Here is a 27,982-nt window from a genome sequence, read left to right on the forward strand (position 1 = left end):
TAGGTGTTGTGCTGGTACGGGTCAATAGCAGTTCAGTTAGTGGTCAGTCATCTGCATGTCATCTGTTAAATGTCACAGCTACACAGACAAGCAAACAAACACATGCACGGTTTCTGCTAAAATTGAATTGTAACCTATAACATTGTGATGTTTTTTTTTTTGTTGTTGTTTATCAGTTTCCTCCTTTAATCTTTTCTCCTCCCCCAACCTCTTTTATCGTTACCTCATAGTCATTCCACTTCTACTCTCATCCCCATTACTCCCGTCCGATGCCTCCATCACCTCATTTCTACCCGTTCTTTTGTTTTCTCATCTCTTCCTCTCCTACCTACCCTCTCCCTCTCATCCTTCCATTATATTCGTTACCCCTGCATCCCTGTCCCTCCCTTCCCCTATTAGTTATTCCCCTCACCCTCCTCTTCCCTACTTCTCCTCTCCACTCCCTCCCTGCCTCCCTTTCGCTCGCTCTCTCTCTGTCACCTGAGGTAGACAGTTCTGTCAGGAGTCTGCCTTATTTACCGCCTCTCCTCGCTCCTGTTTACATTATCGATCGGCAGTGTTGCTTTAGTTCCACCATACATCAACATCGCTCCCTCCACCTCTTCCTCCTTCTCCCCCACCCGAGTGTAAGGGCTGCTGGCTCGCATTACCCTATAACACAGAGTGGGGGGACAGAACAGGGGTGGAGATGGGAGAAACGAGATGGAAAGCCAGCGGAGCATGTTAGTATGTGTGAGGGATTTATGTGTGAAGGAGAGAGTGTGTTATGGAGTGTGTGTGTGAAGGAAAGTGTTAAAGGGGAAAAGTGTGACTGACTGAGAGCGAGTGCATGTGTGTATGTTTAAACATACACCACTACCCTATGTGATTTCATGAGGAGGTTAGGTTTCCTAACAAATGAATTGGATCCTCATTCAGTTTAAAGTGTACTCTTAATGGAAAAGGATTAGATTCATGTTTGATTATTACATATTCCAGAAAAGACCAATGTGCTCCTTCTCTTCTGAGGCTTTCCACTGAATTTCTGCAACCTTATTGCCGAGATTAGCTTCCATTCAGCCTCAAGAGCATCAGTAAGGTCGTCCACTGATGTTGGGTGATAAGGCCTGGCTCCAAGTCGGCATTTCAGATCATCTCCAAGGAGTTAGACAGGGCTGAGGTCGGTGAAGGCCACATAGCCTTTCACACCAGAAAACAATATTTGTATGAACCTGACTTTGTGCACAGAAGCACCGTCATGGTGCAGGAAAGATCTTTCATCATAAATTTGGCAGCAGGCTAAATTAATTTTCATCCAAATGTAGTGCAAATTGTAGCAGGATTTTGAGAAAATGCTAATTAATTAGCATTTCCATCCACAACTATCACGCAAATATTAGGGTTCAGTTTGTTGACATGCTAATTTTCCAGTCGGGTGCCATTAAACTGGTGCAGAAGAAGATGGCACAACAAGATGATGTTCAGTATGCTACTAAAAGGAGCAAAATGTTGCCCCTCTGCCATTGTAGGACAAAGACCTTTAACAGGTTCTACTCAGGTAAATGTCAAAAGATCCTCTATAAACAAGGCAGATGTGCCCATGTGGGACAATCAAATTGTAGCCTCTTTATCAAATCAAGGTTTTAAAATCACTGCAGTGGCCTTTTCCTGTTTTTTTTTTTTTGTTTTTTTTAGTTTCTGGCTCTGTTTGTTGATTAATGAGGGAGAAGCTTCACAGACCAGCTCGTCCATGCTGATGTTGCACATAACAGGGACAAGCAGTTTTTCCAACAAGCACTTTTATGCTGTCTATCCACTAGCTGCTATCATTGTCGTAGCTGCATACAGTGCAAAAATTCATGGCCGTAGTCATATTTTATAGTCCTGCTTGAAGTTAAATATTACTAAATTCTCATTTCATGATCGTGTGCACACCCGTGCAGGTGTACAGCACATACATTTATGATGCAAAGAAAAGAAAAGTAAGACTGCCTGCATAAGTGCAATATGAACTAACAGCTATGGTTACCCTGTAGTTGTGCATTTCAGTGATGTATTGTTTCTTTACTTTTGTGGGGCTGAAAAGGTCGAGGTTCCACACAGAGGAGGGAATCATGACCTATTGTTAAACAGATGTAAGGTTTTTTGATTTTTACCCTGCAGACGTTTTTTCCAAAGAATAACAAGCGTCACTGAATCATAATGATCTGCTTGTAGCTGAATGTCATGTAATGTAGCTGTGCAGCTTAAAGTGACCGTTCTACGATGTCACACACTACGATGTTGTGTGTATATTTCTCTAGTACTTCTACTACATGTTTCATTAGCTAAAACTGTATTTAAGCAAACAATTTCATTACAAACAAGTCTCACTGGCATTCTTTCTTTCCTCTGTCACTCTCTTAGCCAACTCTTCTCCTCACAAAATGCTAATGTCCTCTGAGGTTTCATTCTGTTTTCCACCTCAGAATAAAGCAGTGCTTATCAGATCGTTTAAAACGAGATACTAACAAGCATCTTTCATCAAAATGTAAAAACACAAATCAGTTCGACCTAATTATAACACAAAAGCTTGTTTCTAACAGATGGTATGAAGGCTTTTTTACAAAACACGCCACTTTACTTCTTTTTTATTAAAGTCACATCACTGTGTAATGAAAGAAAACACAGTCAAGGTACAAATAAATAAATAAATAAAGCTAATCTGCACTCTGGTGCTCAAACTATATTCATCCCATACCTGATCTGTCTAGCATATTCAGCCTGCAAAGACAAGAGATATAGAGATAGAGATGGAGAGAGAGAGACAGAGGAAAAGTGAGTGTGTGTGTGTGCTGTCTCTCATAAGTGGGCGTCACACTGGCATGAGTCTTAAGAGAGCTTGACTGAGTGCCATCTGGTGACATCCGCCCTGGCTTTTCTTTTTTCATCTGTCATTCCAGCTTTTTTTCCGTGCTTATTGTCATTGCCCCTCCTTTTTGGCTCTGTTCCCCCTTCCTCACCTCTCGTCTCTCCCTCTCCTTCCCCTGTGGCCTCTCGCCTTCCTTACCTGGGAGGCCACGAGTCACTGCTCCCGCTTTTCATACTCAACGGCCGTTCATCCTCACCCCTCCCCTCTCTCTTCTCATACCTCCATCTGTCCCTCTCTTTTCTTTATCTGCCTTTAAAGGAGGAGGCAGGAAAAGGGCTAGCTGGTCCTTTGTGTGCTCGGCCTCAGTTTGTGCTCAGCCAAGCGGACACAGCTCTTAAATCCAGGTCCAGGCTTTGGCATGAAAGGAAAGCTCAGGTCTTGTAAAGGCCCCTATGGCTCGCTCTATCTTTTTCCACCTTTCTCTCAAAAAGACAGAGGGGCAGTTATGCTAAACACGAGGACAAGAGCGGATGAAAAAGGCAGAACAAGATGCTGATGCTAAAAGGAGCAGACATAATTCTCTTCATCAGAGAGCAGCAGCAAAGGCGTTCTTTACTCCCTCTCACTCCCACTCCCCAACTCTCTTTCCCTGAGCCAAGCAACACTGAAGCTTTTTTTTTTTTATCCACGTTTCTCCTTCAAGGCGAATGAATTAACTGAACGAATTAACACCAGGGCTGCTGCTGCGATCATCAGCATCACGCTCCTCCTCATCAGCAGCAGCAGCTTTGACGAAGCTTTTTAACACCTAGAAGGATCGCACTGCTGACGCCAAGGCAGGAAGAAGCAAAGATGTCGACAACCTTGTGAAAAAAAAAGAAAAGACAAAAAAACTCCCCAACTAGCAAGGTATCACAGTCTGAGTGCTACAGTCTTTAGCCCAGAGCCTTGTCAAGTCTCTTGGCACTACTAAGGCAACCTTACTGCTGATGATGATAGGAACAGAGAGGGAGGAGGCGAGATGGGAAGGGAAAGGCGGGAAAAGGATGAGAGCGAGACACAGTGGGGGGAAATAACAAAATGTAGAGTGAGGAAGAAGGGAAAAAGGAGGGTGAGTGAAAAGGTAGAAAGGTGAGGAAGAGGATGAGAAGAACGGGGGGGGGGGGGGGGGGGGGAGAGAGAGAAACAAGTTGTTGCTCACAATGAGCAGAAAAACCATGCCTTCAAAGAAAATAAAACAGACAAGACAGAGCGACAGGGTGACAGGCTCAGCGGAGAGATGGAGGTCTTGGAGGAGAGGAAGGGGGGGAGTCCGGGAGAGCAGCAGTGAGGATTTTAATTTGCGGTAATTGGCCACTGAGGGAACAGAAACTGGGAGATGGGAGGCAAGGAGGGAAGAGAGGGGAGCATAACAGACAGTTTTTGACAGAGTGATATCTCTCTTGCTTTGTATCTCTCTATTTCCTTCAGCACTTTTTCTATCTGGGCCTTTCCATCTCCATCTTGTTTTCCCTCCGTCTTTTTCCACCTCCAACTGTACTCCCACTTTCCCGAAACTGTATCCATCACTCTTCACCACTAAATACAGACTGCAAATTAAATATAAGGGGTTTGGCATTTGAGACAAGATAAAACAATGTGTACAATTACACTAAACAGATCTGTCAGCTTCTCTTCTGAGCTACACGTTCATTTAATAATATAAAATGCAGCTGTTTGTTTAGTTTTTCTTTCAGCTGAAATCAAGAAAAGGACGTAGAAACGTGTATCGACTGTAGCTAATGTGCCGAAAGTGCAGAGGTGTATCTGTCAATATTTAATTGATTATAGCACTTTAACTCATCTTTAAATTACAATTTTATGACAACATGTATGAGAGAAGTATCACATGAATCTGCAGCTGCCCTCAGCTTTACGGAGTTTTAAAGCGCCGTGTAACATTTTCAGTCAACCAGCCAATCCACTCTGCTACTTTCTCTGCCTGCAGTCTTTTGTCATGCACATGGAAAAAGCCAATTAGAAACCAAATTACTTGTATATATGGTAGAGAAATCAGTGTTCGTTGAGATGAACCTACACAAGGAAATCCAGTTTCTGTAATCTCTATAGCCTGATTTACATGATTAAGAAAACAGCTTAGTCAAGAAAGCCGCCTGTAACTGAATTACTTGACTTCATGTATATGCAGTTGTTTCTGGTTTTCTGGCCCCCAGCTTTGGTGTTTTTGTTCACTCTCACACTTGTATAGTTGGTTTTAGTTGCAGGCAGATGTTTACAATGATAAAACATCTAAAAAGTCAATATACATCATCTGACATGCACCAAACTACAAAGTTAGTGACAGCTGCAAAAAGGATTTTAAAGAGATAAGACTTTAGAAGTGTGAGTGGTTGTCGGTCTCTGTATGTCACCCATGTGATAGACGGATGAACTGTCCAGGACGTACCCAGCCTCTCATGCAGTGAGTGGGATTGGCTCGAGTACCCCCACCAATCCCTAACAGGAAAAGCGGTTAAGATAATAGATGGATGGGTGGATGGATGGAGTTAAGTTAACAGAATGAAAAAAAAGAGTGTTATTATTGGATTTACATTCATCAGGTTGTCAAATCTAAAGAATAATGGTCTTAAGTGATAAGTGAGCACTTACTGCAGGTTTGAAGCACTTGAACTCTTAACAATCAGTTGTGTATTATGTTAGAAAAGTAGCTGGTGACATTTTGGAGGTAAAACTCAACGTGATAAAGTCCCTCATGTCATTTATAATCCTTCACTGCATGTGAAAAATGTGAGTGGGCACAACTACATTGAGTGTTGTGGGTGTGTTGTGATCGATGTTGACTGGCAGTTACCATAATTTTACCATTCACTTTCTTTTTGTCTTCAAAATAAGTCTGACTGACTAAGGTGTTTGTTTTCAACAGTTCGTTCAACTCTAATTTATTAAACTGCCAAAACTGTAACTCACAGACAAATATATATAGAAATATATTTATTACATTAATGGGTAACTATTAAGTTGTCACAGTAGACTGCATGTTGAACAAAATGTCCTACTCCTTTGCTTTGGCTGATTTGTACCTCTGTGATGATTATATAGCTGATCACCAAAGTAAGATTTTAGGTGTCTGTAAATCTCTGCATTGACGTCACAGCCCTGAGCGTCTTTTACTGGATGTGAATAGTGATTTTGTTCCTGTCCTCAAGTTGGTAATGCGTTTCTCTCATTCTCTTCAGTCCCGCCCCCAGTTCCTGTCGTCCCCAGCGTGTCACGATATTGTATCTTGGTGTGTTTGGAGCGAAGGCTGGCTGGGGAACAGGTTAGCCAGGTTACAGCTGTGTTTATCGGTACACAGGTGAGCTCTGGGGTGCTACGTCACCTGAACAACACATTCGACCTATGCTCCCTTGTCTGGCAACGACAAAACACAAACACACACCTACACAAGTGCACAATGATTTTGACGCTTGCAAATGAGCAACATACTAATTTTGTGCACACACAAACAGACAGATCTCAAAACATTCCAGTCCTAATCAAGACTTTATTTACAGTGACTCGTGTGACCCTCAGTTGACAGATTGCTGATTTAATTGCCTTTAAGTTTTGGTTAATATGTGAATTTAACCAGGACCTGCTTGAAATTTCCCAGCTGTCGTTTGTCAACATCCCAAATTGCATGCGACTCTTGCTAAACAGCAGCAGTAGTGTGCCATGTGCTCGGGTGTTGCTAGGTTACAGTACTGGGATGCTGCTGGCGAAGTGGCTGCAGGATCATCGACGGACACTCTGCATGGAGGGCTGACAGCAGGTCCTCTGGACCATTTGGCAACTTGTGAGTCAGATGCTCTTGAAATCCCACATCTGGTGGCAAGCCCATACAAATCAAGATCAAAGTGTTGTCTTTGAGACTGGTCCTGTCTCTCAACCTCTGTCTCTCTCCTGTCGAGTTTCATTTTCATTTCTCTCTCTTTTCCACGGCAACACTCCGCCTTCACATAGCCCTCTGCCTGCTTTGTTATCCCTCCTTTGCTTTCTCTCTGTTGTTGCTGTCTCGCCTCTCTCTTCCTCCTGCTGAGAGGTAATCAAGCCCCGTTGTGAGTGTTTAAGCATTGAAGCAGACGCATGTTGAATTATTCTTGGGACTTAATATTTTGTCTGGGAGGAGAGAGCCAGTCTCCGTGCCACATGCTGCGTAGCGGCCACGTACACATGAATGCAAAAGCAGGAAGGCTTGCACACACACCCACACAGAGTTAGTCAGTCAGTGAGTCAGAAACATAGTCAGTCACACAGGTCTCATGCTGACAGATAGTTACAGGTAAGAGAGCGATAGGACGTGACAGGCAGCCCACACTGTACAGTACACACTGATACTCTGCACTTAATGCAAAACGCACCTAAGTAAACAAATCAGTATGCATAGAGTATCATAGTGTATCAGCAAGACATGCACACAATTACAAGCTCAAACACACTCAATGTGCACACATAAAGACACATAGTGACAAGCAGCAATATCCTGTCACACACATAGAAAATTACAGCTAACATCATCAAAGTTAAACAACTGAATCGACAGAGAACCGACAACGTGAGAACTCATCTCCTCCTAATTCCCTCCTGTCTTCAGCTCGTCTCACATTGGTCCCCTCCCCCACGCTGTTTTGTTATTATTTTTTGTTTTACCACTCTCTTATTACTTCTTTATCTTCCCCTTTTAGTCCTGCTCTCTCTTCTGTCTCCTCACTTCTATCATCTCTCCTTCTTTCTCTTCCTTTGTTAACTTAAATTCTCCGTAGGACTATAAGCTGATATCACACAGTCTCAGACTTCCTTTAATCTCTCTTATACCTGGGTGGTCATTATAATGTACAAAGCTCAGCTAGTGCACTACTGCAATACCTATTAGTATGATGCTGTGTGCGTGTTGTTACTGTGTCAGAAAATATCGTGATTTGCTCCTGACAAAAGATCATATTTAAGCTTGGAGGTGGACGGAGTGGAAACATGTCATGTGGTGGCATAGAAATGCTTTAAACAGCATTCAATGTGAGTCCAGTATGAGACCTAGGTCCTCTAATATTCAACATCTAACCAATTCAAGACTTTTATGATGAATTAAACCAATACAAGTGCATTTACAGAGTACTTTATTGGGCTAGCATTGCACTGTCAGACCCATGATGGATAGCTTAGAATAAAAATGAACAAAATCAGAGCAGCATGACCACAAGCAGTTGTTTTTTTTATTCCACACATCCTTCTTCCTTGTCAAAAACTGTCACCTAAAATACCCACAATGCAACTTGACCACTGACTGTTCAGCCAGAGATGTGGATGCTTTATGCTAATAATGTACCATCAAGCTGCTCGTCTCAAGCAGAGATGAGGAGTGCGTTATAAGCTCCCTTCTTTTAACATCCACAAGACCCTTTTTTCATTTTCAAACTTTTCAGACCCAACCAACAGACTCACTTGAGGCAGTTTATCAGATTTTGCACAGATCCCTTTGGAGCCACAAAAGCCTTTATACAACTTTTTTTTTCACGTACGCAATAGTAACGTCACTCCCCTGGAGCTGTAAACAGACTTTGATGTGTAAAACTGACAGAGTTCCACACCTTAATTCAACCTAGGACGATTTCTGGCCCTGAGATGAGCTGACAAAATAAACTGAATCCTTCATACTTCAATACTTTTAGTTTTTTTTTGCCACATTCTGTATTAAGTCATCACTGCTGTGGTGTCATACTTAGCACCGCCCTTCAGAGAAGAGTGGAAATGAATCAGTTGATTAAACCACTAGATCACAATCTGGAGGTCAAGAAGCCCTCTAAGAGGGCACAGATAAGTCTTTCATAACAGAATACTGAATAAAATACTCAAGCTGTGTTTACTTACTTTATTGTTACATTTAAAAATATTGTTGTGCCATTAAATCACTAGTTAATTTTATGTCTTCAGGGACATTAAAGTAAATCATCTGAGTCTTTGATTGAAAGTTAAGCTTGATTGTATAAGTCTACACATGGGGGTGTTGACTTATGCAATCGAGCTTAATTTGAAGTGGCCACAAGCCAAAACAACTGGAAAGCTCTACATTAAATAAATAACTGGATGACAGAAAATTAATACAAAAAAAATGCCAAATCATTTGCTGGATCAAGTCTCTCAAATGTGAGCATTTACTAAACGTCTTTGTTATATGATCTTCAATTGAATTGTCATTTGAAGATGGCAGTTAACAGTTAAATACTGCAAATAGGAAATGAGTGAACATACTGGTTTATTACAGCACCACAGGCAGAAGAGGTAACTCCTAACTGTTTCTGTTAATGTACTTTTTGTTTCATCACGGCATCTTTTACTGCTCATGTTAACTACCCAGTGTTTCTTCAAAATATCAAAATGAACCAAAATAATAGTGAAAACACTACTATGTCTACTTATATTTAGCCAGATTTAAAGATAAGCAGAATGTAACGACACATCAGCACTGGAATGAGTTAGGAGCTAATGAAGACTTCACTTGATTAATGTCCTCAAGCATGATGAGGCCATTGTTATTTAGAGTTTAAACTCACGAGTCACAAGTTTTGACCTTTCTGAAACAAAATAAAGTGACAGCTTCTTATTAACTCTACACCGTGAACCGATGACCTATCTGGAGTCACGTGTTGCGTTTTAGTCATCAGGAAAACTGGATGAACACTTTTTTTTTCTAAACTAAAACACCTAAAAGAGCTTTTCCTGTCATGTTGAATCTTCAGCTTCATCACATTATATACGCTGCAGTGGAGTGCCACTTAATAATTCAGTGCCATTTACTTCGCTATAAATGGAATGGCAGTAAGTGACATTATTATGTATACCTAGATGAGTTTCTGTTGGCGGCTGAGCTGTGGCTGAAAAAGAAAACTGATCTACTCATTGCAAAAAAACAAAAACAAAAAAACAAAACAACCACAACAAAAAACACTTTAATTGGAAATAAATAAAACAACTTTACTGTTCCATATTTAAATGTCAGAATTCCCTTATTTTTTGTTCATCTTTCATTATTCATCAAGCTGTTTAACCCATTTTTCTTCAGCCTCACTGGAGGAGCTGGAAGTTACAAATACACTCACACACTTTGTACTCACACTTTGCTGGGAGGCCATAGCCGCCGGTGATCTTGGCCTCTCCGGTCTCACAGCCGTGGAGAGACTCACACTCCTTTTTTAGCATCGGACCAGCAACACGGTGGATTGCCCCGTCCACTGGAGAGAGGCGAGAGGAGAGGAGAGAGGAAATTCAGCAAGTTGGCCTAGTTTTGTGAATCCCCTGCAATCTGACTTCTTACAGGGAGACTAAATGTTGTTTGAAGTCCAGCAGACACATTTACAGGTGTCAAAGATTAGTGCTGGAGGACTGGATAATGTTGGTATTAGTGCTGAACAGCTGAATTTCTCTACTTCTGCAGGCTGCTAATTTTTCACCCTAAACCCTGCTTTTTTTTCCCTTTTAATAAGTCAAAGCATCTGTCTCTCTGTATGTCAGTCTATTTAATGGATTTTAGGGCTAGTGCCTTAGTTAATTGCTCAATTTAATGTGTTATTAAAGACTCAGCTGACTCTGACTTTTTGGTCAATTAGTCTTTATTAATTACATTTTCATAAATCTACATAATATTCAGAAATATGTATCTATCTTTGATCCCCGCCACATCTAAAGACTGTGACTGTGTTCATTTCCAGGAGGGCAATGATGCAGGAAAAGCAATTTTACAGCTGTGCCAATTACAGTTTCATTCTGAATCGCTGCACCACTTGTAGTGAGACATATAGTCCCATCCAAATGTGTTGGAACGACCAATTCACTTAGGTTTGTTATACACTGAAGACAGTTGGGTTTGAGATCAAAAGATGAAGAGTCCAGAACTTCTTCATTTTTTTATTTTAAGATATTTATACTTCAATACATTAAACAACACAGAAAATTGTACCTTTGTATCAGATTCAACTGTGCATATGTATTTTAACAGATACTTTGAAGGTATATTAAAGTCCATCCAGCCATATCCGACATCCATAGAGTCACCAATTAACCTAACATGCATGTCTTTGGACTGTGGGAGGAGGCTAGAGCACCTGGAGAAAACCCACACAGTCACATGGAGAACATCCACATAGGAAGGCCCTTTTATATTAGACTAAGCCTGACTCACAGCCATCACCAAACTGTCGGTTTCTTCTTTTGATATGATTTTCCAGGCGATTACTGCAGCCTCCTCCAGTTGTTGTTTGGTTTTTGGGGATTTCTCCCTTCAATCTCCTCTTCAGCTGGTGAATCATACAGTTGTTCAGCTGGTTAAGGTCTGAAAACTACCTTAGCCAGTCTAAAACCTTTCACCTCTTGCCCCTCATGTAATCCTTTGATGAGTTGCAGTATCTTTTGGATCATTGTCTTGCGGCACGATTTTTACAGCTCTCACATTATTTCTGTCATCAGCTGCTGCTGTTTCCATTTGCTGACCTGTTCTATGTTATGTTGCTCAGTAGAAAAGTGATTTATTTCTTTCAAAATCTAAATTACTCAGTTAGCGTATTGTCTGTACCCAATGTCTGAGGAATGCAGCTGATTTGCCCTTTTTTCTCAGATCCACAATGTCTTCAGCTCTCTTGTTTTCATGTTGCCTTATACTTTTTAACAACAAATGCAGTTTTCACAGGTAAAAACCCAAGGTGAAATTTAGAGCTAATTATAGTCTAAACAATCAGTGTAACAGAACACACCTGGGTAACAAGAAACACCTTCTAGTTGTATGTCCCAGTGCTTTTTCTAACTTAACATTTGGCTCATGTAATAAAAAAGGTACTATCATCTATATTGTTTATTGTACTAAAAGTTAAATGTAAATAAAAAAGGTTTTCTGACTCTTCTGTCGTCAGTGCACAGGAAACCTGGCCTTACTATTCTAGGGATTGTATTGCTGCATGCAATCTTGATTTCAACAGCCTTATTGCTATGATTAATTCTATGTGGTCCCAAGTTAGCAGGTTTTAATTTATTCTAATGCATCCTTGAAACAAAGAAAATGTAGTAACAATAGATTTAAATACATCAAAAATAAGAATAATTGTTGAGACAGCATCTCTAATAAGATGATGGCTCACAGTTAAACATCAAAGAATGGAGAGAAAACGACACCAGCTCCCATTTCATTTAATCTCTGCAGAGCAACATTTTAACACTGTATAATTGCATCAGTCGTATGAATCACCAGTGTTCTTTTATATTTGATTTAGATTTGATTTAGACTTTGTGACAAGCCGTGTTACAGGCAGTCAATCAGGAGCTTGTTTTGGTCCACCACCGCTCTATGATTTGCATGCTGTATATAACTCTAGTGCTTCTCAACCACTCAGCACTAACCAGGCAGCAATTAAGATCCCCAAAAATGTAGCAGGCAAAACAAATTAGTAGTATATACTGTAAATGTCACTGCTCAGAGACAAATATCAGGACTAGTTTTGCAAGAATACTGAGGCATAATGTCTGCATAAACTATTCATAATTAACTCAAAATAAAACACATCTGTCAACAATAAGTTTTCCATTGCACCATGTGACCCTTCACCACTTGGTGAAAATAGTATCATCCATATGTCACAGCCCACTGTGCTGGCCTGAAGCTCTTATCTCTGTCTGACTGTACTGTATACAGACCAGCTGTTGCAGCGGTGTGTTTCGCCAAACTTAGTATCTTCAGGCAGGGGTCTGGTGTTATCTGAATGCTATTGTGTTAAGTTGGCATATCGCATGCAGCGCTGAGCTGTAGTGTGCCATGTCATGCTGTGCCATGTTGAACTGGGCCACTCTGCGAGCTAAGCACGAGTGTGAGAGTGTGAAAGCCAAGCTCTGAATGCTGGCTACCTCCTCAGGGTGCACAGAAACACACTCAGATACCACGCTCAAACTCTGTGTGTCTGTGTGTGTGAGAGAGTGAAATACTGATTGTGTGTATTTGCGTGTCACACAGATGTATTAATGTGTGTATGTGTGTGTGAAGAGTCCTTGAGGTCTCACTCTCTCTCTCTCTCTCTCACACACACACACACACACACACACACACACACACACACACACACACACACACACACACACACACACACTAACTTTGAAGCAGCCCAAGTCTGAAATAGAGAACAAGTGTGATGTGACGAAGAGATGGAAAAAAAAAGGGGGAAAGTAGGGAGGGGAGTAAGGGGGGGCAGCAGATGTAAAAATAGTCTAGAGGAAGATAAGGAAACAAGCATGAAAAACACAATCAGAGAAAAGAAGCAGAAATTGAACTGAAACATAAACCCTCAATATCTTTACTTTTGTTTCATGCTGTGTTCGACGGGGAGATAAATAGTGTGTGCGTGCACAAGGTGTTGTTTGTGCACGTTAAAGCCTCTCTCCTCAGTTTAATGCAACACTGTTTATGCAGGCTGTCCCCCCGTGGTGCAGTCAGACCAAAGATTTGCTGCCCATTCATGCGTATATGAAAGGGAGCAAGACACATTCGCTTTGGACGTTAACTGACTCAGCTCCTTTGCTTTACTTTACTCTCCTATTTTATTTCACAACATTTGGTTAGATTCTTGTTTTATAATTGCAGGTGAAGACTTCAAAGCAAGGAAGAAGTGTGAGGACTGTAACAGAGGTTAATGACAGTGAAAGATGTGATAAATCCCTGTTTAATTTACAAATTTGTGAGCTTGTTAACCCCCATGTTACCTCCTGCAGGTTAGGTTTGCAGTATTACAGCACTACTTCCTGGATTTCAGTGGAGCTCATATCCATCGGCCACCCCCCCACTGAGATAGTCAATAATCTCCACTGAAATTAGTTAGACCCATGTCGGTCCTTCATGAAGATACACAGAGACATTACTGCAGTGCCCTTCATGTTTTTTTATTTTTTTAAAATTTCACACTTCATGTTTATTTAGCTGTAAATAATGTCATTACAAGAGAAGAGAAGAGAAGAGAAGAGAAGAGAAGAGAAGAGAAGAGAAGAGAAGACTCTATTAAGCAGGATGTGTAAATACCCTACTGTACGCGATTTCAACCTCGCTGTGACTCTGGCTCTAGTGTAGAGAAATGTCCCTCTAACTGCATTCAGTGAAGAAGGCCCATGTAAGCTGTCTTTTTTACTGTGGTAACTTCTGACTCTGTGGGAGCCGGTGTAATAGCTCAGCATGAGCACTGCATGGTACTGAGCAGTTTCAGACACTGTTCTGTCACTTCAATGCAGTCAGAAATATGACAGGGGAATTCATGAGCAGAGGGGAGTGAAAATGAAAAATGCGTTGCAAGTAAAGCTGCAGTAGTTGAACTTCTTCAGAACAGACACATATCTTCAGGTGTATTAGTGCTCAAGGATGAACTGTGACTGCAAGCATCAATATTTTCTTACTTCTGTAGAACAAAATCCCTCTGATCTTGCTGGTGAGGGTGAAACGACTGAATTAAAAACATTTTCCTCATAAAATATTTTGCTTTGTGAAATAAGGAAACTATTAGGACTATTAGATGGATCCATGTACCACAGATTTACAATTTCAAGGTATGTGGAGGGGGTGGAGGGTATGTGCATGAAACAGACATAGGACTTATTACTGAGTAACGTTTGAGAAGGCTGCAGACCGTGGGTGATAAATACAAACGTTTTACTCATTTAAGGTACACGATTTCAGAAAACACACAGGTTCAATTTAGGCTCCTGCTCTTAAAAATATTAGTGTATATCATATTCCAAAAGTTACCCAGGCCACAGACCCTCTGGCACCCCACTTCCACAGTCTGTGGATGAATCATTGAATTTGGTTCTGGTATCCAAGGTGCCCAGAGGAATCCTAATGACTATAGCACCACTGATATTTAAGGTTTTGAGAGAAGTATGTCAACAGCTACTACTGGATGAATTATACTACACTTTTTATAAGAAAGTCACCTTAACAAAAGTGTCCTACTGCAGCTCTGTTGTAAACAACCATTATCAAAGTCAGGAAATGGTCACCTGTTGAGTCTTAGTGTTGAGGGACTGCTTTAAATGCACAGATGGGAACATATTGCTGGGAGCAGAAAGAAAGAGCACGGAAATTGACAGACAGGTTGACTGTTTCACAAATTACATCAACCTCTGTAGAGACTGTTATACCTACAAAGTCTGTGCACTGTTTCCCAAATAACAAACCATGGATCACTAGTGAGATGAAGGCTATACTAAGGCGGCTTAGGTTATTAGACATCTGCAGGAAGATGCTACAAATGTTCAAACTACAGGAGCAAGCATGCTGTTTTATGCTGTAGTTAGCTGGGGAGGGAGTATAAAGCAGAAGGGTGCAAGGTGGCTGGAGAAACTATTACAAAAAGCTTGTTCAGTAACTGAAATGCGGTTGGACTCACTAGGGGCTGTGGTGGAGAAACAGAAAAAGACAAAGACCATTCTACAATACACTGACTGCCCCCTACACAACATACTGATGGACCAGAGAGGTAGCTGCAATGGACGACTCACCTCACTGCGTTGCAGGACTGAAAGGTACAGGAGATCCTTCATCCCCACAGCCATCAGACTCTACAACACCCTAGTCAACAGCAGACAAACACTAGCTACTTTTACTATCTTTCTATCTGCAAGACTACCTGAATTTCCCTTTGGGGATTAATAAAGTTTATCTTATCTTATGATAGTATCCTGACATTACATCAGCACCACTGCAACTAAGCTGTTAGAGTGGATATAGATTGTGTCCACAGTCACTCAGTTTTTCACTCAAAAAACTAATAACATTATTTTTTAGTGACAGATGTGTAGCCTCCATACTCCAACGTCCAACACTACTCTCTCCATATACTCATTCACTGAGTAGAAGTATCAGAATTCATATTAAATGTCTGAAAACAAACACAGCTTTAGCCTGCTTGTGTGTGATATTTGCCTGATATAACTGTTTTCACTTGTGGATGGCATGTCTGATGGCTTTAATTTCCCTAATGAGTATGTTTCTTTTATCCTCCACAGCAAATCAATTGCCCTTTGGAGACTGTAAAGTCATATTGGCATAATATACAGTAACATGTATTTGTATTGATGCATCCCTCATTTAGACAGTGGAGACAAGGAAAGCCCTAACCAAATTAGCATCGCTGTGGTGTCAAAAGATACTTGTTCATACTCCACTGACTCTGGCACATGCAAATGGAGTACCTGAACTACTCAACAATCAGCCGTAATTGGCTGCACCTAATGCCACCAACAGACATCAACAGATTATAATGAATTAGTCATGAATTTAATTTATATTATTAGAGACAAAAAAATCCTTTAGGAACCGTCAAACTAATTTCCATTTTTAAAAAAAAACAACGTTCATTAATTAGCCTTCATTACCATACAAAATATCATATCAACATTTAATGCAACTAAAGTTTAGTGTACAAGGAAATCAGACATATGAAAAAACAAATTGAAGAGATGGAGAGACACATAGAGACAGAGAAGGGCAAGATAGGGGATTGAAGAGCACAGTTGGACAAAGAGAAATGGATTTGGATGGGGATCAAGTGTAAAAAAGTATGTATGGGTGAACAGAGTGAGGGAGGCTAAAAGCAAAACAGGAAGAGATGAATGTTAAGCAAGTGTTCAGAAAAAAGAAAGCATAAAAAGGATGCAATAGATGGATGGACACAGCAAGGGGAGGTAGAAATGAGTGTTTTGGCTTCTTTAGATGAGTGACCAGCCAGCTGAGCAGGCGGCTGACCAGTTTAGGTGTTATCGCGTATCCCTCACAGGCTCTGTATTGACTGACGCTGGGGGAGAGAGGGAGGGCGCCAGAGAAGCAGGGGACAGGGAAGTGATAATTGGCGATATGCTTACCTGGCGAGAAGCCCGCAACCCCCAGCAGGGCACACAAACAAACACAGACACACACACACAGTAGCTTGCAATATTATATGCCAGTACAAGCTTTACCTCCTGCAAACCCCCTCCACCCACCCACACAATCACACCCAGACAAACTAGTAAACACACACACACACACACAGGTAGATTGACACTAGACTAAAACCAATCCTGAGGTCTCTCCTATGGAATACTAATATGGCTGCCCTTGCCAGCTGACCTCTTATAGGCCAAACAGGCTGTCCGTCAAACTAATGGGGCGGAACGCTGGCATATTGCTTTCCCACAATCCCTCAGCAGAGCCAGGACACTCATTTACTTCAGTCAGCTTGTTGCCAAGGCAACATTTAGGATGGGTCTGGTGGTGGATGCACACATGCACAGTGCTTCACACCCACAGATGTATGTATGCACTTTTCTACACACAACCTTAAACAGGCACGCACAGGAACTCACAGCAACCAGTTAAATGCCAATGCTATGAACTTATCCACACACACACACACACACACACACACAGACGGGCATGACTGCTGCTAACAGGTGAATTTATGTATGCAGCTGAAACAGCGCAGTCTGTATGTGGAAGGTATACGCTAAGTGCTCTGCAAGCCACAACCAATCTTCTGCTCTCTCTCTTCATTCACAATACATGCGCTTTTGTTTATTCATTCTGAAAGGCTAGCAGACAGACCTATCTTCTGGCTGCATTTTTCTCCTCAACCCAGAGAAGAATAGGGCTGCAGACACACATGGTGCACAACCAAACACTGTATCAAATCCGATCCCTATTCTGGAGGATTGATTATAGATGTCAACACACACAAATTCAACCTGGCTTTTTAGGACGATAGGATTTTCTCCCTTCTTTCTTATGAAATAAGAAAATTAAAATGGATAACATTTTAATTGAGATCATTTTTCTGTTGTGTTGGAATGTGTTCAAACACATAAACCGACCATATATATGCATAGTCTTCATGGCTTTTCCACATCCTATCCGCTCCACAGACCCACTGCAGGATCGCTGCGCTGAGACGAGCTGTGTGTGTGTTTGTAAGTGTGTTTCTGATCAGTCCGTTGTTATTATACAAGTGCAGCACATCATAGCAGGTGAGGGGTTGAAATAGATGATTCCATTTGCTGCAAGAATGACTTTTGATGTGATGCTGTGCCTGTGCTTAAAGGACGGGTTCAGATTTTATTAACATGAATCTTATTATAACACAGGGATGCCTTATGTACCTTTTGGAGGCTGTAATCATTCCTACTTTCAGAGGTTGAATTACAGACCAATGCTACAGTGCCCCAAACCTTAACCTATTTTTATATACGTATATACTGTAGTGTTGTAAAGAGTTACACACATCTACTCTCTGCTAGCGACAACCAAGGCTCGCCTAACACAGTAAATCAATGAGCAAAGCATGAACTCCTATTCAGTGTTGAGATGAAATAGAAGCTACAGGGATGTAACTAATTATACACACATGCTGGAAGTCACCACTGCTTAGCATCTTAATGTAAATTGAAAATGTGTACGCAGTTACACAGTTGGAGGAGTACCATTAAGCATAATCACTAGATTCCTTAAGTATAGATCCAGATTTACTATGCGTCAACTAGGGTGTGATATAAAGTGGCAAGAAAAAGTATGTGAACCCTTTGGAATTTTGTGCTTTCCTGCAATAATTTGTCATAAAAGGTTATTTTAATTTAAGTCAAGAGTATTAACAAATATAATGTACCTAAAATAATGACACAAAAAGAATATAATCTTTCAAAAAGCTAACTGGAGCCAGGTGTTAGCATATCTGGAGTCTTTTTTTAAAAAAAAAAAAGGTTTTTATGTGTGGACTAGAGCTACTTTGACAAAAAAAAACACTCTTTCACATATTTTTTGAGTTTGTTCAAGAAGAATGTGCTTATGTGAGCCATGCCTCATCAAAAGGAGCTTCAGAGGATTTACGATCAAGAATTGATGATTTACATAAAGCTGGAAAGGGTTACAAAGTAAAAAAGGGCACTGCATATCATTATGAAAAACGTCATCCCAGACTGGCAAGCTTGCATTGATTGAGGTAAAGATGAATTCCCAAGTGTATCAAAAATTCTTCAACAAAATGTGAGAATGTCTGTACGTCAGCTGAAACTCTGTAAATGTTAGGTGATGCTAAAGGACAATGACCCAAAACACACAACAAAATCTGCCTTTTGGAGCAGCCAAGTCAGAGCCCAGACCTCAACCCAAGAGAGATGCTATGGAACAACTTGAAGAGAGCAGGAGTTTTTTTATGTTATTATTTTAGGCACATTATATTTGTTGATACTTGACCAAGATGAAGATCAGATCATGATTTCATGACAAAAGGTTCACATAGGTTTTCTTTCCACTGTATGTAGGTTTATAGAAAACATGTTTGTGAATACACCCCACTAACACACTACATTACTGATAACTATGATTATTTGCTGGTCGTTAGGTTAGTAGAGGGGCCCTGTGACAAAATCTACTACGAATCACTACTTCAGTTTTGGGTTTACATGCTGCAGTTTTCTAAATTAATCTAGCACACAGCAAAATTGTACAGTATACATGACACATATTGTGCAGAACCAGATGGTTAACAGAAACCAGAAGCTCACCTACGTCCTGTTGTCTAACAAGTTAATGCGGCCATGGTCAATACAGAAGGGAGACCTTCATAGTGTGACTACACTGTAAATGATGGGGGAGTTAATTCACAGTCCTTCGGTACAAAAACAAGGACTGTACTTAAAGCTGAAGCTAAAATTATGCTTCGTCTTGCTCTTGCTGAGTCTTAGTAAGAAAAATAAAATTAATATCTTCACCCTGGCACTACACCAGCTGCATGTAACTTTGGAAGATACAGCAAATACAATAGTCCAACACAATTGGTGTCAATACTGCTCTTATTAAGCAGATCAGCCAAATGTGACCAATCCACATTAAGTACAATTTCTTTGTCCATTTAATTTGAAAATTCATTACATCTTCTGTGAGGTAAACTAATTCAGTCATGGAGAGCCATCTTTAGGGTCACAGCAATTCTTACCTTTACATGATAAATGACGAATGATTAGATCAACTGATAACTCTATCAATGCACATGTCATTGACTATTGGATTAATATTGACCTGTTAAAAGCCCAACCTATCCTTCTGGAACTCTGACATTTTTACAAGACACCAACATCTATCAGAAAGAAAGTGAACGCTGGTCATGTGTGAGCGTGTGTGGATTTATAGCTAAATATTTGTACTGCAGCTGAAATGTTACTGAGAACTGATCTGTTTTTACGTCTCTGCAGCTGCTCAAGCTGACATTTTCCTTCCTTAACAAAGCATGAAAACAAGGTAGCTCCAGGTTCAGTAAACTAGAATAGGTTCATATGCTGCGGACCCACATGTTAAACTGTGCTGACAACGTGCATGGTTCCTCTACAAATTAAATAGGACATTGCCGTTTTCAGCCTTAGAGACTGTTTACTGTGGCTTGAAATGCAGCAAATAGGTTCAGCTTCTCATCCTCATTGCTTAAATTTTACTGGTGATATTTCTGTGCAGACCACAAACCTGTGGAAAAGCTCTTCAATGCACTACACATCCCAAAGGCACATACTGACATATGGTGACCTAGAAGGAATCCAAATACAGACTTAAAAAGCATGAGTCCTGTACTCAATCCATTTTAATGGCATTCATTCAAAAAAAATGAATAAATGCATTTCTATATATATATAAAGCTTTTGGTACCTGTCTAGCGAACTGAACCCCCAATCATGATCTAGGCTTTCTTTTCCATTTCGGGAAATCAATCAAAGCAGTGAAACGTTGAAATGGCAGATAAGGTCTGGAATAAATGAGCAACTGCAGCCAATGGACATAAAAAAAGGTTAATTTCCTGCCCTTGAGTTTGTTGTTGATGCGCTGTCTCAGCTCAGCACTCCTCTAGATTGAAGTGCAAAAACAATGTCGGCAGGTGTGTGTTTGATCTCTCTGAATGACATTTACCTAGGAACCCTTGAGACTGAGTAGTAAAGCACTGTAAAGACCTTTTGTTACCTCACCTCTGGTGACAAAAACACATGGACTACAGCTGAATGAACGCTGCAGAGTGTAATCTTGGCAAATCATTCGGAGCTGTATACTGAATGATTTTTGTGTGTTTTTATTCCACTCGGCTCGGATCTTGCATCTGTCTATCCCCAGTGACTGCCTCAAAAACCCTATTGGACCTTCGCTGCTTTTGTCTTTTTGTCTTCTCGCTCTAACCATCATCTCCCTCCCATCTCTCTTGTTTGTTCCATTCTTGCCCCCATCTCTACCCTTACCTCTCTCTCTAATTAACACCTACTGTAGGCTCTGTCTGCCTTTGCAAATCCCCAAGGACAGAGCTGGAAAGAGAGACAGCGAGAGGAAAATAAATACAATAAGAAAGAGATGCGGGAACTCAACTGAGCAAGAGAGAAATTGGCACAGTGTTGTGTAGAGACAGATTAAAAGACAGATAGAGATAATGACTATTAAATATGTGGCCTCCTCCAGCCAGTAGACCACATTAAAACAGATGTTAAAAGTGATGCCGGGGTTAAATTTAACGAAATAACATACGTTAAATATCCAAACTAAAGTAAAGAATATATACATGTTTAACGTAGGCACTAATGCAGATAGTCTGATGCCTACACACACTCACAGCCTAGAAACCATCTGTCTTTGTAGACTCATCAGAGACTTCAGGACAACATCAAACGATTCTGTAGAGCTCGAGGTGCATATGTGTGTACGCGCGTGAAGCCATGGGACGCAAGAGTGCGCAGTCCATTTTTATGGCTCGAGGCTCAGCTGGTGTATATCAGAATGGGTGGAGCCCATGTGGGCACTAAGGACTTGCAGCTTCAACACAACACTTGAGGCAAACAAATGTACTTTTGGCAGGCAAATGCACTGCTATGAATGGACATATGAATGCGCACACACACATATACATAGGTACACACACACATACAGGTGTGCCACTTGATATGTCTCCATGGAGACTAGAAAGCAAAAGCACACACATATAAATTGGAAAGTTAAAAATGGCAGCAAAGTGAGCTGGTCTGAAAGGCTAAAGCTGTTTGTCCAAATGAAGAAAAAGAAAACAACCACAGGCAAACGCAGCAGCATCCACATTTGCAAGCATTAACAAACACATGCAGGTTGAGTGGAGAGTGTGTGAGTGTGCACGTGTGGGTGTCCGTGTTTAAGCGAACGTGGCTGCCGCATTACTAGTACAGATTTATCACAAGTATCGATTAACCACGGACGTCCAACATCATGCACGCAGCAAAGCACTGAGTCAACAATGCACTGAAAAATGACTGTTTATATCAACAACACGCTCATAAATTATGAACTATTGCCTTCACACCTGCGCACACACACACACACACACACACACACACACACACTGTGCTGCATGCAAAAAAACCTTGAACACCTGCCACAACAAAGAGCTACCTGCTACCAAACACAAAGAAAATACAGACACACCTCACAAAGGACATAAAACAGTCACACATACACTGACTGGCTAGTAAACTGCACTGCATCACCTGATTAAAAGAAGAAGTTTGACATTTTATAATAGTTTGCCTCCAGGAAAGACTATTTGCACCACAAAGCAGTGTTACTGATATGAGCTGAGGCCTACAAGTATCTTGGCAAGCGCAAGCACACGCAACCAATGGATCAGACAGGTTGTGACTTACCTCCACCTCCACCGAGCAGAGTGTTGTTGGCTGAAAGACAGACAAAAAAGAAATATTTATGAACAAAAGATGTCTGCACACATTACAATCAGAGCCATACAGCTAGAAACATATTCAAGAATGAAAATAGTGATGAATACAATCCAAATCTCAGCTACAGCAACATAAAATGTGGCATTGATGGTACTGTAATTAAATACTTGTTTGACTAGTACGTTTTGAAGTATTACTACTTTGTTACTTTTAAAAAACTCAGAGGGAGATGTTATACTTTCCACTCCACTGCATTTATCTGACAGCTTTAATTACTACATACCCTTTGCAGATGTAGATTCTTAGTATAAATATCCAGTAATATCGTAATAGATGATGATGTATTGTTATACTGTATATTAACCACCTGTCAGTACATGGAGTGGTTGAAATCAGCTCTACCTTCACCAGCTGCTGTTTCTGTTCCACGCCACGTCTCTTAGTAACAGAGATCTTTGTGCTTGTTTTTTTACTTTTAATTTTCATTGCCACAAATTTTATCCTTTGTAAATTTGGCGTACAAAACACAAGACTTCTACATTTATCAACTTACAAAATACATTGTTTTGCACTAGATTTAGAGCGCGTAGTTCAAATTGAACAAGACTTTAAAAAGGAGTATTTTAGTCAAGGATTTGTGTGTTTCTACCACCTGCTTATAACCTGTATAAAACCGTGAGCTGTTTGTGGTCATGGATATAAACTAGGCTCTATAGATTACCTTGAACTGTTGTGTGTGCAGATTTGCTGTTCAGAACCTCCTCCTTCATCTAGTTCTACATCTGATTAGGTCAACTTATGTGCATAAAAATAACTTTGCTTATATTTATTTGCTTAGGGAAAAACATCCCCCTCGTTTGTCCTTCTGAACACAATTTGCCATTGGTGTCAGCATTTCTCAAAAAGAGTGATTCTCAATCCATGTCCTCCGGGCTCACAGTACTGCTGGTTTTGCCAACCAGCAAGTTAATTGCATTCACCTGGCATTGCAGGTGTAAGTCAGTCCCTGATTAGATGATAGAATGAAAACCAGCAGGCACCGAGAATCAATGAGGGCTGAGAGGCACTGCACAATAAAAACAAGTAGCTACACTGCCGGCAAAGCTAAGGAATAAACTCACGCTGAGACTCCAGTCCAAAAGGCAAATAAACAACTCTGTGAGGAAAAGCAGACAGGCACTATGGTTCATTTTGTCTTTTAGCTATGACAAAAGTCAGTCATATAATGCCTTTCTACCTAGATAACAAGGAGGTGACTGTAGCCTAAATAAAATATCAATATAATGAGCACCTTTTGCAGCCAGACAAGAAGAAAATTAATGCTAGTAGCCTGGTGGGCCCGTGTGTCCCAAATCACTATGTTCCCTACTAGAATCAAGTATAAATTGCTGGCAGGGTGATAAGGTTGGCTGCGGCTGCTTCTGACATATGCAATATCCAAGTGTTTTTCTCACCCACATATACACAAATGTGTAGAGTCAGCAGCGCTAACCCAGGGACATCTGCAGCGTGTTCAGGAAACTCTGACCTGACCACAAACTCAGAACAAAATCATTGTTCACTACTCTTTCTCTGCACATGAATCAAATTTTAGTTGATGTGACCATGTTAGGATAATCTGATAAGCACATAATCTGTCAGCGAGGCACAGTTACGAAGTTACGTCAGTACACACAGGGGACACAGATACTCGTTGCCAGTAGGCACTGTGCCAGTTGGGTATGCTCTCAGATTGCGTATCAGACGAGTTGGTTTTAGAGAAGAATGAAGAGAGGCTAAGTCCCACAGCTGTCTTCCTCTGCTCTTTAACATTTACACCATCCCACTTTACCTCATTAATGGTAAATCCCATTTCAGTTCAGCTTTTAAACACACTATACATCTCTGTATATGTGAAACACTGTCTCACTAACGTCTCCCAAAGTGAATATCTCCACTCTCTAATTTAAGAATGAACAGCACTATGCAGCGTGGGTTGAGACAGTATGAGACCATTTCAAGTGTACAGCTTGTTTAAGAGTTGATAGATCTGATGATGAACTAAAGTGAAGCTCATTTAGATATAAAAGCTCAGACAAATAAAACGTCTCCATTACAGAAAGTCTCCCATTCATCCTCTGCTGATTAGCTGCAAGCTGTACATACGAGTCATATCACACTGGGTCTTGATAATAGTCGTCCATATCGAGTAGGATGCCCCAGGTCTAGGAAATACAGCTGACGTGGGGAAGGGTTTTCTTTTTAAAGGAAGGAAAATCTGCCTGAAGGAGAGATTAACCAGCTCTGACAAGAAGCGCTGGATAGAAAACAGTTATTGCACATCCAGACGTGGAGACTGGGTCTGCACCAGCTATTCATAATTTCATCATCATGTCTTTAGCTGTTATTTTTATATAACTATTAGCTAGTATCTGAAAAGTGGGTTATAAACCCCTGTAAAGCTACTGCAGCAAAACATTTTGTTAAGTTTAAAATAGTAAAAAAAAAAAAAAAAAAAAAACAGTAGCATAATACAATCAAAAATAATTCAGCTATATCAACAGTAAAACATTGTAGTATTACAAAGTTACACTACTTCACATCACATATGATCAAATTGTCACATGCAAAGTGGAATGGCCCTGTAAACAACCAGGAGATCCACTGATGTTTAACACATAAAACAGTATTAATTCTCCAAAGGATAGAGCCAGCAGAGCAAGCCGAAACCCAGAAACTGACCCAATACCTTAGTCCTTCATTGGAGCATCTTCACCAGACTCAAAACATCTTACAATTTGCACTGTAAATCTACTGTAAATTAAAGTGAATATATATTTCCATCAGCACAGCAAAATAGCAACTTTACCTTTTTCCCTGGATATGCTTGAAGTTGTAAAAGACACTCTCTCACTGCTGGTCACAGATATTTTGTTTTATAAATTGCAATGATGCTGATGATGTTGAATTGATATTTATCCTTGTACATATCTGTTGTAGTCTCATTTGAGTAGCTGCGTCTTTCTACAGTGAAAATTGTGTGAATGATGTGTGTGTGAAATAAGTATTTTTAAGTGGTGAGAGCTCACAATGTATAAGCAGCATGTGTTTTATATAGGTAAATGCTCATGAAGAGTAATTTTAACTTAGGCTGTGAGTGTGTCACTCAACAAAAAGTAATTGAAAAGATTTTTAGCATAATCATTCTGCAACAGGAACAGGACAGAAAAACATAAATATGTAAGACTTGTTTTCCTTAAAGAATATAATGATATAATAATAATAAAAATAGTTAGAACAATGAGTTCAATATGTAAACAATATTTTTTTTTGTCACACACCCCTACCACCATGACTAAACACCACTCAAGTTAAAACTGAAGACGCCTTTCCTATAAGATGGCACGTCTTCAAGAACTGCCTCTGAACAGCACTTGGAATAACCAGGATGACTGAGAATCTCCACAGACATTCGTCACCTCAACAGTTTTTCTTTATACACTGGCTTTTAATGTGAAGTGTGTTATTGACAGTGGGTGAACATCAATCAGGGAAACAGCAAAGAAGAAATGAGCGGAGTTTACATCATTATTGAACAGCTATTTCATCAAGTTTGGACCACAGTGCTCTCATTCAAAGACTAATAGTTGGGTACAATTTAAACACCCAGACCAGGTGGATAAATCCTGACCAGGAAATCAGGTGAACAGCACTCAGCCGTCTCTTCGGTGCACTTTAAATGAAAAATGTGCCCACAGATGCTTTTACTGTTATGTATCAGTTTATGATGTTTAATGCATTTCAGGACTTATCTCGTGAAGCAGTGTTGAAATGCATTTTCACTCGCTTTCCTGTGTCAGGTAATGCCCAACATTTCCCATAATGTGATCGCAGTAAAACCCAGAGAACACACTCGCATAGTGACAGTGAGATTTCTCCAATCGAGAAAAAAAAAAAACATCTCTCCTATTACTGAAAAAACATGTTTTATATCTACCATCAGAGCAGTAATCTGTATCTCTGCCTCCTTTTAGATGGATTTCCACCAGTAAAACTGATGAACGCCTGCTGCAAAATGAAGAAGCCCACTTTATACCTTCTGAGGGACTGACACCAAAACCTGGTAGTCACTGATGTTTTAGATTGCTGACATTTTTTTTTCCTGCAATCACACAGTACTGCAGCTGCTGGAAATGTCTGAGTGAGAGGTGACACTATCTGTAATTGTACAGCTATCACCAGAAATAAGAAAAATATACAATAGCTGCCAAGTGACCCCAGAATTGCAGGGTACACTGTTCATAGCATGACATGGATGGACTGTGATTTTACATTTGCACGCCGTTTTATCCATTGAAACAAATCTGAGTATGAATAACAGCATTTTTCTGGACACCCTATATCACCCGCTAAGTGGGAGAAAGAGTACCGGTAAGTGAGACATCCCAACATAAACAAGGTATTGTTAAATCAAACTGTGGTGCTCTGTGAGTCAGTGAAATATTATCCAGGAAGCCCTGTTTGACCAAAGGATTCGTGATTTTTAGGCTCAGATACCAATACATGTGCACAGTGGTTGAAAATGTTATGAGGAAGGGTTTTACTGCTCGCATTTTATCTCTCATCATGATGAAATGTAGTTCGCCTTACAAAGTGATGTACCAGGAATTGGATATAAATGTATGTGATTATCCGAAGCAGCACGTTGCCAGATGAGCTTTTCTCAGGATATGCTGCAATTTTTCACCTGAGCCCTCTGTGTCTCTTTCAAATTAATAAGGTGTGTGTGTTTTTTTTTTTTTCATGTAGAGATAATAGTCTGAACACAGTCTAACTGCATTTGAAACCCCCTTCCTTTCTCTTGTGTGAACCCTTTAAATGTTTGCTTGGGGTGGCTGCATCGAACATCATCGCATTTCCTACCATAGACGATGAGTGCCTTCGAGGAGGCTGCACTGTTATTCCCATTTGTACAATCTAATGAATTAAGACAAGAAAGACATGCAAAACACTTCTTGGAGGGCAGTGAGATGCAGCCAGGAGGGGGATATGACGATATGTCTCACTTTCACCCCACCTTCCAGTGTGTGAGTGTAAGATTTGCGGAAGGTATAAAGACTTTAGATGTTGTTTGACCGAGGTTGTTTGAAGCATGAAGTAAAAAATGTTTTTCTCTCTGTCTGTGCAGCATCTTAAAAACACAATATTGGGTTGTATACAAGTATACATGTGTACAGAAGGAATTGCAATTGAGTTCATAACCGTATCCATGGTTGGTTGCTCAGGCAGTTTTAAAGCTACAATCTCACATCCAGTTTTCATTTTACTTTGTCGCCAAGTTCAAATTCAAGTTCAACTTTTACCTTTCCTGTTACAAGTGCAGAATAAAATTTTATTTTATCTGCCTATTTCAAATTC

General features: G+C 40.4%; 1 protein-coding gene across 3 annotated transcripts in view; it reads right to left on the minus strand.

Moving 5' to 3' along the window:
• Window positions 1-27,982, minus strand: part of macrod1 (mono-ADP ribosylhydrolase 1) — a 105,418-nt gene that overhangs the window by 22,209 nt on the left and 55,227 nt on the right. For all 3 annotated transcript variants that reach the window (XM_026358070.1, XM_026358071.1, XM_026358069.1), the window contains exons 4-5: window positions 22,553-22,582; window positions 9,979-10,095 (exon numbers count right to left, since the gene is read on the minus strand). In XM_026358070.1, the coding sequence (XP_026213855.1) occupies window positions 9,979-10,095; window positions 22,553-22,582 (147 nt within the window). The remainder of the gene's footprint in view (window positions 1-9,978; window positions 10,096-22,552; window positions 22,583-27,982) is intronic.

The sequence above is a fragment of the Anabas testudineus genome, chromosome 10 (assembly GCF_900324465.2).
Source record: "Anabas testudineus chromosome 10, fAnaTes1.2, whole genome shotgun sequence".
Lineage (NCBI taxonomy): Eukaryota > Metazoa > Chordata > Actinopteri > Anabantiformes > Anabantidae > Anabas > Anabas testudineus.